Source organism: Pavona decussata, unplaced genomic scaffold (assembly GCF_977016875.1).
Source record: "Pavona decussata unplaced genomic scaffold, jaPavDecu1.1 SCAFFOLD_102, whole genome shotgun sequence".
NCBI lineage: Eukaryota > Metazoa > Cnidaria > Anthozoa > Scleractinia > Agariciidae > Pavona > Pavona decussata.
In genome coordinates, this window is record NW_028145517.1 from 5,563,121 (window position 1) to 5,576,759 (window position 13,639).

Sequence of the window (13,639 nt, forward strand, 5' to 3'; positions counted from 1 at the left end):
GGAAATAATTTTTCGAAATCCTACTAAGTTCTAGTAGGAAAACATTTCAAAGATAAACAATGTTGAGGCTGAGTGTTTGTTTAACATATTGAACTAAAGGGTATTTATTTCTTTTCGATTGGAAAACGGCAGAGTAATCGTCTAAAGTTGAAATACTCTTGACGACTTCAAAGAGCCGGAGAAGTGGCCGAGCAGAAAATAAATAGATGTTGAATAGCGAAATCTGATAACGTTATACTAAACTGAAAATCATATATTGGACCTAAATTGCCTTTGTTTTTGCGAACACCTCGATTAAAGGCAAATCAAATCGGCAAATGCGAAAGAGAGGAAAATTTTTGTTTACGGTTTCCAAAGGCGGAAGCTATCTAGGTTGTTGAGGAAACACGGGGAAAATTAGAATGACCGTCTTTCCTAAGTGTAAGCTAATTTGAGGAGCATGCTTTACACATAAGAGCCGGAATTTTGGCCAGATTTGAACCCTGGAAACTTTCAGGACCGAATCTGACAGTAGACATGTTTTTTTTTATAACGGTATTTGTCATAAGATTGTTTTCGTCAAATATCGGGACCTGATTTTTAGGCTATTACTGAGCAGTAAATGAAAATAATATAAGGCCCGATTCAGACGCCGTATTTCACATGAGCCGAATTTAGACCGACCCAAATTAATTAATTGCTGCTGAATTGATTCAGACGCCGAACTTAATTCAGCCGAAAATAATTCACAGAAGTATACTATGGCTGAAGAAAATTGCAGATTTGATTCTGCTCATGTGAAGTATTGCGACTGAATCAAAGCTAGCCTCCCACGCAGTCGTTTTAAGGGGGACTCGTATTACCCCCAATACGAGTCCCCTAAAAACGACTGCGTGGGAGGCTAAATGAAAGCCGGTTCACAGCCGTTATTCCCGACTGACATGAGCTATTCGGCAAAAACGCCTCTCTGAAGTAGATCGGCCGTTAGCAAAGGTTATTTCAGTGATAATTTAATTGGGAGTAACCACGCATAATTAAAAAAAGTGATCAAATATTTTTGACAACTAAAGTGCAGAATTTATTTGGTGGAATATTCTCGTGAAAAACGCAACTCGTTACTCGAAAACATACAGCGATTTATTAAAAACTGATCATAATGTAATTCCAGGGATTTGATTGGCTTAGCGGCCATGGTATATGATCCATTATACAATTCCAGAGAAATAACGACCATAAAATTGTCTTCTGGTTGTTCTTGCAAAGCGAAATCAGCAAGATCTGGCAACATTTCTTGATTGTTTTTAGTAAAACAATAATTCCACTCATGCTTGTTGGATATGAGATGATTAAAGCCGACTCGGCGCTTATCTCTTATCTTATATCCAAAGCGCGCTCGCGGAATAATCGTTAAATATACAGCGGTATCATAGTATAACAACAGAATCATTAACTACATGTTACAAGATAGAAGGCCGATAACTTCTAATTCTTTGTATGCATAAAAGACCTCTTAAAAAGTTTTCCGCTTTCGTCAAATATAAAAAAAGCATTTGCGTTAAAGCAACGTTCCCTTAGCTCATCACTTTAGAAAGAATACAAGGATGACATCAAACCTCAACCCGTTTTAAATGTCTAACCCTTTGTGCCTTGGGGAAGTTTCGCACTCACAGCAGCTGTTTTTCCGTTTCTTACAAAGAATTAAAGAGAGACTAAGCTGGTCTTTCTGTCAATAAAAATCTACAAACGTTTACTGTAGCTTAATGGAAATGAAAAGCGCAAAAACAACTTTGTTTGCGACTGATAGCAATCCCCTCTACCTTCAGCGTGGTAAATCTCGGAATTTCGACGCTACTTTGACATGGAGAGGAGGTCAGTGTATTTTTGCCCTAGTTCAACACATTTGTACTGGGAATTAAACCCCACCACTTCTCATCAGATCGTAGCAGCATTCACTGCCATAGCTTGCCCCGCCATCATTATTTTAAACACATTAGTGATCCTAGCGGTGAAGACGAGACAAGAGTTCAAAAAGAAATCAATAATTGCGCTGTCTAGTTTGGCGGTCACTGATCTTTTGGTGGGAACGATATCGATGCCGCTAACAATTACTTTAGATATGTTCATTCTCAAGGAACATTTAGTGGAGGAAATCTTTTGCGCCATAGATGCCGCAAATAAGTTTTTAATGTACATTACTTTCTGCGCATCGTTTTTTCATTTGCTTTTGATCGCTTGGGAGAGGTACGTTGCCATACACAAATGGAACGAATACAAAACTACCGTTACGAATGGACGTATCAACAAGTCTATAACAGTTGCCTGGATAGCAGCCTTAATAACCGTCGTTCCAAAGGGTTTAATGACAGGTAGTGGCGCCCCTTGGTCAGCCATATTGATCTTTGATATCGTTGTTGCCCTCGTTTTCAATATCTGTTTGTTACAAATTGCGTATTATTATGTTATGGTTTATCGGGGAGTGCGCAGATGGAATCGAAGCCAAATTCGCCAGGTGAATACTGTGATCAAATCAAAGAGTGAAACCAAAGTTGCTTTCACTACATTGTGGATAACAATTTTCACCAGTGTCTCAATCCTTCCCTCCTTCGCTGTGTTCGTCGTTGGAACGGTCAATCCTTCTTTTCGAACAAGTTCGTTTTTTCGCTGGTCAGAATTACTGCTTCACTTGAACTCTCTCGTAAATCCCTTACTTTACTGCTACAGAGATCGTCGGTTTAGAAAAGCTGTGTTGAAGCTTTTAAGAATACTCCCGCAGTCACAAGCTCGCACCGAGTGTTATGTTAACCGCACGAGGCATCAACGCGATCGCCAGGAATCGCCAGATTTTCGTGGAATTGAGGAATGCCCTGGCTTACAGAGATCCCAGTCGTGCGGGGCGGTAACGAACGGGGGCAATTTTCGTGGCGTACTGGAACCGGGGGAGTATGATTCCACCGCATCACCGACGTTTGGAGATCTTGAAATGCAGCGACCTCGCCTAACGAGATCCCGATCTTATTAAACAGCAACATGCGGGGAATGGATTCGAAGGCCGGTCTCAACCAAAAGAGATGGAAAAATCTTTACGTCTTCTTCATCGAGGAGCGATGAAACACAAACTAACACTAAATCTGTTACAAGTTGATATTGAAACTGCTGCGAAAATGAAAACGAAGTGATCCTCAATCATAGGAGACAGACACCAACTAGCTTCCAAAAACGCCACACCATTGTGATTCAAAATCCAGATCAGTTGATGTCTACTGATTGTTGACCGTCCTTTTCTCTCCACATGAGACGAATTCCTACCAAAACATGGGGACTTTAAAAAACCACGACCTCAAAACCAAAGAAAATATTACTTGAAGATACAAACTTACGTTATCTTAACTACTCCGTAATTATTTTAATCACAAACGTAGCTAAATAATGCAGAAACTAGATTGGTAGGAACTGATTAGGAATGAACGGTGTCGTATTTCTCACTTCGACAACGAAAGAAATTAGTTCGCCAGTGTTAAGAAAGTTTAAGCTGAAATTTTGCCCAAGGAGACGGTAGATTTTCTTTGCGACCAAATCCAAATTTCCGAGATGATTAACCCAATCAGAACAGACTAGACTGATCCATGGAAAGAAATTATGGGTTCCCTTGAAGTCTCCTTTCTCATGTCTTGCAAGCTAAATTGCCTTCCATGAAAAAATTGTATGGTTTACTATAGCTTACACATTTCCGTATAATCAGTCGCGAGAACTCCATTCTACTTTTTTGTAAAAGACTATGTGGTTGTGCAAGTACAAACTAAACTTGCCCAAGTTATGAATTTCGCTTATTAATTGCCACCAATTATCCAACCTTTTGTTGTGAGCAACTTTGCGGATATTTGATTATATATGCGTTATTGACGAAGCATGAGTATCTTGTTTTAGCCGTTAGCAGTTAGATACCAATTTCATGACATTTATCATTACGGAACTAAAGAATTCAATCTTGAAACTTCCCAGATAGATCAGATAGTTCCAAGTTTTTTTTTTTTTTGCTCTTCACCTGTGAAAACCTGGCACTGTTTAACCTCGAATAATCCCTGATAACAGCTGGCTGTTGCCGAGAATACAAAAACACAAAAGCAATTTTTGAATGCAAAATTTGTTAAAAATTTTTGGGAGATGAAAATTACAAAGACACCAAACGGCTAATTAACCGCCTGCCTTGCTTTGCTGGTCTTGCAGTCGTTAAGTTTTAAACTCAAAATTTCACTAATGCCAAAAAAAAGAGACAAAACGAACAAAAAGTGAGAAAAAAAAGTGCGCTTTTTTCAGTAGCTTTTAGCTTTAATAAAGAGCGGTTTTCATTTGAATGTAGGAAGTAATTTCGAGTTTGTTTTGATTGTTTTTCTTTCCTCCCCTGCGTGGCTTTCTTAACCAATTACAGTCAAACCAAAACTAATTCAATCCAAACCTGCTCGAAAGCGTTTTCCCACGCTTTAAGTCATTAATTTGCTAGTATCTTTCACGATTTTCTCTATTCGTCGTGTTGTGATCGCGATAACTTTGATTTCACGACAACCACTCTGTGACACGTGATATTTATATTTTAGCAATTGGCTCGTCGATTGCCGTGAGCACGAATTTAGCGGCGTTTTTTTTTTCCTGAGCTTGATCTAGTGACGACTCTTTAATTTAGCTATTTATTTGTTTACCTTTAAACGTACTCACATTGCAAGCATTTTAAGAACTTTTTTTACACGTTACAACGCCGAGATTTAGTACGACGATAATGAATGAAAAGATGATACCGTGTAAGATGGGCGCGCGTACAATTTTCCTTCTGCGCTAAAAATCGTTGTTGATAACCTCCCCTATATAGAGTAACCACCTCTTAAAATAGTGATCATATTCTCTTATGAAGTCGCAAACGCTAAAAACAATATGCAGCAACCTGATTAAAAGGTAACCAATTGAAAATAATGACTCAACATCGGGTTCAATGCAGCTGTAATAAACGGCTACATAAACTGTCTGTAACAATTATACATTGTTCGTTCAACAAAGGAGAACATGTTTGGAAATCTGATGTTAAGCCTTTTAATCCAAAGGTTTGCCGGAAAACCGCCCTGCATGCAGAGTTCCCTTCGATCTTCGAGTTAAAAAACAGGAAATGGTATAGACTCTCCGTGATTTTTCTAATAAGACCGGAGAGAAGTCTGCTCGCCCGGTAAAGCAGGAATAGAATAGGCTAGCAGGAAAGGAAAAACAGGAATTTCAGAAACGAAATAATTAGCTTACAAAAACCGCGTTAAAAATTACATCTTATATTTTACCGGAGATTAGAACTGATTTAGAAAAACTCGCGGACAAAATACAGCGCAAATGTAACGATAGAAACAGAAAATAATGTCCGGGGTTTTATCATGAATAGCCAATCAGGGGGCGCAAAGAAACACTATCCAATGGTCTGGTATATACTAAATATTCCCCATGTGATATCACCCAGTTGTCAACTAGAGTCGCTTCAGTGCGCCTTGATTTCAATCTGTGGAACCGTATCTGTGTACCTGAACGTTTTTATTTCCAATACAGACAGATATATATCTTACTATGTGTTTTAGTGTGAATAACCAACTATACGAATATGGCGCCATATTTGTACTCATTTCGTACGTTACTCGAAGAATTCGAACAGTACAAAGTAAAGTTGGACAATAAGGCAAGTTATGTGATAGAAGCTTGAAAACGTGAAACTTGTTGACTTGGCTTTTGGATCACGACTGTTAAGTTGGATGCTATTTTAAAAGCACTGAATCAGTAGACTCTCATGTTCAACTCAGGAAATCCTTCTTGCTCTAGCTCTCAATATGAACTTAACCGTGACGTTCTTTCAGATAGACATGTCAATCTCGCATTAATTTCTGTTGCAGCTTTTGGAATTGAAGAACGAATTACTGTTTAATTTATTGTTAATTTACTGTTTACTATTGACTTTACGACCCTAGGTTTTCCACTGCTCCTTCAATGACACAGCACCACTACTACAACAACAACAAAATTTTATTACATCACAAGCAAATAAATCTATACAAAAATTCTTCTACCCGCATGTAGCTAATCGCCACTCGAGGCGAGGGAAGAAGAAAAAAGAAATTACAAATATCATACTAAATAAAATTGTAACTAAAACAGTAGCTGTAAAAAGGAACAAACGGTAACAGTATGATATTAAGGATTATGCCCGGGGGGTACTCCCAAAAAAATTGGATAGGGGTGTGCGGCCCACTTCCCAAAACCCTTACCCTATTTATGACCAAAATCTGCGATTTTCCCTACCCTATTTATGACCTGACCAAAAATTTGATACCCTATTTATGACCTGATAGTGTCTGGTCAACTTCAGTTCAAAACCCCTGGAGTCCAGCGCGTTACCAGAGCGCGTGACAAGCCGTTGCGGCACGTACACAGTTGCTATAAACATCATGATGAAGAAGTAGCTTCTTCAAAAAAAAAAAAAAAAAAAAAAAGACTAGGGTCCAAAAATCGATACCTTATTTATTACCAAAATGGCGGAAAAGTGGCTAAAATCGATACCCTATTTATGACCAAAGTGGCTGAAAAACCATGCCCTTTGGGGCCGCACATACCTATATAGCCCATATGAAGGAGTACCCCCCTCGGGGGGATTATGGAAGAATGTAAAATATGAAATATAACTAACATTGTGAAGATAAAGAGGAGAAAGGAAAAAAAGATACAAAACTAAAGCTATTACATTAGTGATAAATTGAGTCATCTCAAGATTGTCATTATTTTATGAGAATTTCCATAATTCTTTCCATAAGTACCACTGTATCCATAGACACTAACCCCCTTAAATATTTAATGTGACCTCGGTTTCACCCTATGGCTATATTAAAAGGGAAGTATCATGGGGCTTTTGACCTCTTTTGTTAAAAATGGTGAAAAAAGACCTTCACTTTGCTACAAAATAATTCTAGAACAAAGAGAGGAGAGAAATCAACTCAATTCTTGACAGGAACAACTCATACTCTGTTCTAGCGCATTTTGGAAACAAAAATACGAAAACTTGAAAAACATAAGCCTAACATTTTTCAAGTTTCAATCCATTCCGACCTATTCTGTCTCAGGCCAGAGGCACTAATCGACAGTTTATTGCACTAGGGTGATAATTTATAACCAAACTGGACAATTATTTTTTTTTGTTTCTGTTGTCAGACAAACATTTTTGGGTTTTGAAATGACATTAAATTTTCGTAATACTTCCCCTTTAAGCAGGATCAAAAACGCCATGGTTTAAGGTTAAGAGGGGAAATAACATTCTATATTTAGTGGGATAAAAAATGTGTAGTATAAGAAAAATGTTTGAGAGGAAGATTAAAACATGAAAAAGAGAAGAAAATCAGTTTGAAAGATTAAGTCAAGGTTCTTTGAGAAGACATTGGGGTAAAATACAGCTTATGGTATATAGTGGCCCATTACCACCCTGAGAGATGCGGAACAGTCAAGATTTTGCGGGATTAAAACTGCTGATTGGCACAAAAAATTCTTACAAGAGGATAAAAGACGCAAACAAGATCAAAGAGGACTGAAACATCGGGGCTAATTACACGAGAGAAATAAGCCTCGGCTTAATTTGGGGTGACCTTCAACGTTTGCAACAGTCTTACATGGTTAGTCGAGAGGACAACAGAACAATGCTCCCAGCCCTAAAAAACTATGCAGCTGCAGGTTATCAGGGTCCAGTAAAAATAGAGCTTTGAGAGGTGCATGTCTACGGCTTAATTTCTCTGGTATAAATGGCCCTATTGCCCCCCTTGTGAAGTCATAGTCGTAAGTGTCTAACGTAGGACATTGGAGTAAGATGAGCTCGTAACAACTTTGTTTGAGAAATAACAGTCAATATTAAGAAGTATCAAAAATGTAAAGCGGAACAGAAACATGCGACGAGATAAAAAATGTTAGAAGGATCAGAGATGGAAATCAGTGCGAAGCTCTTGGAATTAGGGATTAGAACTTATTTAATTACGGTGACCCTAGCCACGACCTTGAGCCGGAAATAACAGTCAATATTTAGTTGATAGTGCTGATAATTTTGATGATAAATTTTACGCACGGTTTTGAAATGTGAAAGATGTAATGTTATGTCCCGATCGGGGAGCAAAGAAAATTTAATATCTTCCTTTAATCATCACCATTCAGAACAGGACGCTTTTGAGCTTGATCTGATCTAGAGGTCAGTGTTATTGATAGGATCATAGAGGGCGCTCGAAAGAAATTTGCGATTGGTCAACAAAATTCGCGCCACTTTCTCAACCAATGAGAAACAAAATCAAAACCAATCGTGATTTGCCCGCATGCGTTTTCCCGCGCTTGGCGCCGGTTACATGGAGTTGCTTCGAATCCTTATTGGCTTATTGCGCTGTTTGCATTTCTCGTGATCGGCCAGAGTAATTACTTTGAATTTGGTTTCACGAGACTCAGTTGAAAATCGTTTTATGAACCTAGTAAATCGCCTATAGTTACTTTCTACGAGTTTCTTAGTAGGGTAAAGAATCCCGAACGGTGAGGGATGGAAGCCATGAGTTCGATTCCCATGGGGGTTTCGGATTCTTTTCTTTCCGCCACGGCAAGGTGATATGATGGACATTATCTTTCTCAATATCTAGTGCTATAGAAAAAATAAATAGTGCGATAGAAAATATATAGAAAAAAAACATAGTGCTATAGAAAATATATGACCTGCACTGCCTTACACTCTTACATTATTGGTCAAGAGAACAAACAAACGAACAACAAAACAATGCCCCTAGCCACGAAAAACAATGGAAGCTGCAGTTCAATGTAAACAGGACTTGGAACAGGTGCACGCCTTCTGAAATATGTTCAGCGCCAGAAAAATGTTTGGCAAGAGGATCAAACAAGTTAAGCAGATTATAGGTGAATGCCACACGTTTGAGATCACCTCGTTACTGGACTCGCTTACGAAATAACACTCAATATTTAGCAGGATCAAAAGCTTAGTGGAACAAAAAATGTTTGAAAAGAAGATAATTATAAAGAGTTCAAAAGTATCAGAGATCAAATGAAAATTAATGACGCACATTTGGGATCAGAGAGTTTCCCGGGACCTCATTTCAACAGGCTATTTATTCTCTCACATACTTGAAACAAAAAAGATTTTGGGACGAAAAGTTAAAAATCTTCGAAAATAAATCTTCCAAAATTTAATTGTCCGAGCATTTAGCTTCCCTATCCAATACTTGAATTTAACTTCTGTCTTTCGGTTCATAGCGTATTTTTGCGAACCTTTTGAATACTAAAATGCTAAATGTCGCATACTATGATGGTCAAAAAGGCACTCGTTTCTAGTGGAAAGTCCCCGTATAACCCACGTTTCGGTTAATCGTGACCGCCATCTTGGATTTGCAAAATCTTAGGGGGGTGGGGTAAGGGTCGCACTTTTACTCTCCCCAATCTTCTTCTGCTTTTACAGTGCGACTACTGTTACTGGGGTAACAAAGTTCACCAATCACATCAAAGGACACTCCCGCTAAAGTCGATCGAATTAATCAGCTTTCAAAACGAGCTAAATCAGAGGATTCTTTACCGAACATTTTTTCTTTTCAGTTGATGGGAAACTAATGTTTAGATTTGGCTCAGAGAATCACGTAAAGACAAGTAGAAGGTGATAGTAAAAAAATCGAAATTCAGTTGATTATCTTGCAAACAGCGGCGCGTCGGAATATCTCAATAAACTGACTGTTGACAAACTTCGACAAATGATATTTCGAAACAATGCATGAAAGTTTAAGGAGAAAAACGTTTTTCTTTTCTTGGTTCGATCGACTTTAGCGGGAATTCATTGTTCGTGTCCTGTGATGTGATTGATCATCTTTGTTTAGGTGACCCGGGCTACATTGTAAAATCCAAGATGGCGGCTCTAGCATTCCATGGCTCGCCCCCTAAAAATGCGCTCGCAATGCGGGCTACCTTCGGACAGAGCGTAAATGAAATGAAATGATCATTATTAGGGCTCCAAGAAGGCTTTTCAGTCCTGCGTTATGATGTTTCTTCGAAATATAAGGATTTGTATTGGTAAGGGACAGAACATCTGTGTTAACATCTTGTTAACTGGCGGACACCTGGAGGTTTTCCAAAAGGTAATATAGAGAAATGAGATAACGTGACTGTCTTTACGATCTACGTAAATAAACAGTCAGTATCGGAATAGGATTAAAATGGTTAGTAATAATAATTATAATATAATATTTATATAGCGCTTTACAATAGCAAAACACCTAAAGTTCATTTACAAAATTAAAAACTAATTAATACTAATCAACTAAATCAAAAACTAATTAAAGCTAATTGGATAAATAACAGATGAGAAACCTAATATGTATCTAAATATAAACTACTACTGTTATTTAATTATGGGCTTGCTTAAAAAGATATGTTTTCAGCTTCGATTTAAACTTGATTGATTACCCGTAAACTTCTGCTTATAAGCCCTGGGCTTATATAACTTCGTAACGGGTTTTAGATTGGCCTATAGATGGAGGGGCTTATTTCCGAGGAGGTTTATAACCGGAATTAAAATACCGTTTCGAAACGAGCCATAGCAGTGTTGATCGAAATACATTTTTTTTTTTACTGGTATTTAATTAAGCCTTAAAACGTCATAATAAATCGAATTCATTTCAATATTTGGAACAAAATTAAAACTAACAAAACGAACGAAACTGGCACTACAATAAAGCATTGAAAAGTTACAATAAAGTTATACGGTATGTATTTAAAGTGTAGATAAAAGAAGGGAGTAATAAACTTATTGTTCCGCAATAATTTTTCCAATTTTCTGCTGGAAGTAGCACAGAGTTCTGTGAAAGTGCTTTTAGTACTGTATCACTAAAAACAAGGAAAGCTAGAGGGGGGGGGGGGGGGAACGGGCTTAGATCGGGGGGTGGGGGCTTATAATCAGATGTACTTTTTGGTTTACAGGTAGACGGGCCTACAACCAGGAAGGGGGGGGGGGGGGTGGGGAGGGAGGGCTTATAAGCGGCAGTGGTATGTCATTTAAAGATTTAATTTCCAAACTTCTATACTAATTTCCAATTTCTGATTTAGTGTAACAAAAATATTTGACAAAGAATAAAAACTGTTACCTAGCAACAGAGCTAAAACTCAGAACGTTCTTTTAAGATCTACAAAACACGACCAGCAGTGTTTTATCGGGATTTAAAACCACGAGGCGCAGCCGAGTGCTGCAAGTTTTTTAAAGGCTTCAAAAACATTCCTGGAAAAGCGTGTGTCAAGAGAGCTAATAACAATGATGCTTTTGTGAACGTTGGAAATTAGCATACGAGAAAAACATTAAACACCGCATACTAATAAGGAGGAGGTTTTATCGGGTTTTAAAACCACTGCACGTGATGTTTTATCGACCATTTGATAGGTCAATGGGCTTATGAATTATTAATGAGTTTTGAAGTTTAACAGTAGAAAGAGGGATAAGGTTGACTCAGATACGAATATAGGGAATGGACCAATGAGACATTATTAGACGATTCACGTTGACGGGGGTTCCGATCACGATTCCCCTCCTGTTCTCTTGTTTGTAGTCACTCGCTCTTAACCAGTTCCATGTATCAAGAGAGTGAGATGTGCTCTTTTTCTTTTCAGTGAAAAGTTCCCCGGAGCGATGTTTTGAGCGAGTTTTCCACATTGCGTTTTATTCTATTTTGAGAGTAGTTTGACGTAATTGTCCGCTGAATCGTACGACCCAGTTTGAATTGTTAGTGCAGCAAAATATTACACTGCAGTTAGTTCTATTTTTAGCAGGAAAGTATCATGGAGTTTTTTTACCTCTTTTGAAAAAATGGTGAAATAAGACCTTCACTTTTCTACAAAATAATTCTAGAACGAGAGGAGAGAAATCAACTCAATTCTTGACAGGAACAACTCGTAATCCATTCTAGCGCATTTGGAAACAGAAGTACGAAAATTTGAAAAACATTAGCCTAACATTTTTCAAGTTTCAATCCATTCCGACCTACTCTGTCTCAGGCCAGAGGCACTAATCGACAGTTTTAATGCACTAGGGTGATAATTTATAATAAAACTAGACAATTATTATTTTTTTTTGCTTCTGTTGTTAGACAAACATTTTTGGGTTTTGAAATGACATCAAATTTTAGGGATACTTCCCCGTTAAGCAGTTGAAACCCGCGCCATTCTGACCAAGAGGGTCCACTTGAAGGAATTTCTTGTTTTGCACTTGACACTGAGCTTATAGTTCGGCCAATATGAGAAAAATCTAACAATAACTTAACACCACCAGTAAAAAAGAAGCTTTAAAACAAGAGAAATGAAAATCACGGTTAACATTCAATTAGTGTTAATCTGGTTTCGGACAAGCAGAGATCACGGCGCAAGATAAAAAAAGGCCGTATTTGAGCAGTCGATTTGTGAGTCCGATCCAGTTACTCCAAGCCAAAAGTATTGACACAGAGTTCTAATTCATTTAATTCCACATAATTATTTGACCAGACGCTTCAAATAGCCTGACCTTGCTGAAGTATATTAAATAAATAGAAATTCATCTCCTGTCGGGGTTGAAGTCTGCACGCGAGTGGTTACTACGAGCCCCTTGAACTTAACTTGGCTATATATAGCTAGATTTTCTTTACCGGCAAATTTGGTTTTGTCTCTCCTTGCGATTTTGAGAAGCACATTGCGCCAGAAGAGAAGCAGAGTTGGTGCATTGGTAGACGAATATGTGTGTTCATTTTAGGACAGGTGCAAAAGTTGGGACGAAAGTAAACAGACAGAGTGATCGAAATTGTTGCGCACTGTGACAGCCATACAGTGCAAACTTTAACCTGAATCATGATCTCATCGCGGAAACGGATTTGGAATAATTTGATAATAATCCGCCGCCATCGTCGGTGTCAACAAAATCATTTATAATCTGCGACATTCGCGAGGATCAAGGTAAATGGAAGGAATGTTCAGCATTGAAAAGTCGAGTTAGACATCAATGAACTTCACATGGATTTATGGTGTTGCGGTGACCTCATAGCTAATACATGGCAAGAGAATAGGAAAAAAAAAGGACCGCCGTTACACTTCAGTTAATAGGGAGTTTAGGCACAGACGTTCGTGAGCCACGGACGGAAACCGGAAGTCAAATGTTTCCTTTCTCGGCGTTGTTTACCTCCTTACCACGGATAAGAAAAGCTCTTGTTGACGACTGTGGCTTGACGTTAAAAACGCGATGGCGTGAAAATGCTCCAAAAAGGGAAACATTCAAGTTCCGGTTGCCGTCCGTCGCTCACTCAAAACTGTCTGTGCTTAAGCTTCCTAATGACGCTTTTTCAGGTATTTACTGTATAAATATCTTGTGGGTCTGTGAATTTTCTGGAAGGCGGGGAGGGGGGGGGGGGGGTAGACAAGGGCATTATTTGTGTGTGGGGTCGATCAGCATCTCGAGCACAGCATGTGCACTTCATTTCGTTGCTTATCACAGCTAAATTATTTTTGAAATTATTACAAACTTTGTAAGAGCATTAACCGACATTATTAGCTCGTGATGAAAAAAGGGGAAATACAGATAATTAGAATTTTGACATTAATTCCAGTTAAGCGTTTCCTC

The 13,639-nt window shown here is 38.3% G+C and overlaps 1 protein-coding gene across 1 annotated transcript; it reads left to right on the forward strand.

The window, feature by feature from the left end:
- Positions 1 to 1,217: 1,217 nt before the first annotated feature.
- LOC146471860 (sphingosine 1-phosphate receptor 2-like) lies at positions 1,218 to 3,662 on the forward strand. Its single transcript, XM_085120845.1, has one exon. It carries the CDS (start codon positions 1,838 to 1,840, stop codon positions 2,996 to 2,998), a length of 1,161 nt encoding a protein of 386 aa, XP_084976971.1. The 5' UTR covers positions 1,218 to 1,837; the 3' UTR covers positions 2,999 to 3,662.
- The last annotated feature ends 9,977 nt before the right edge of the window (positions 3,663 to 13,639 follow it).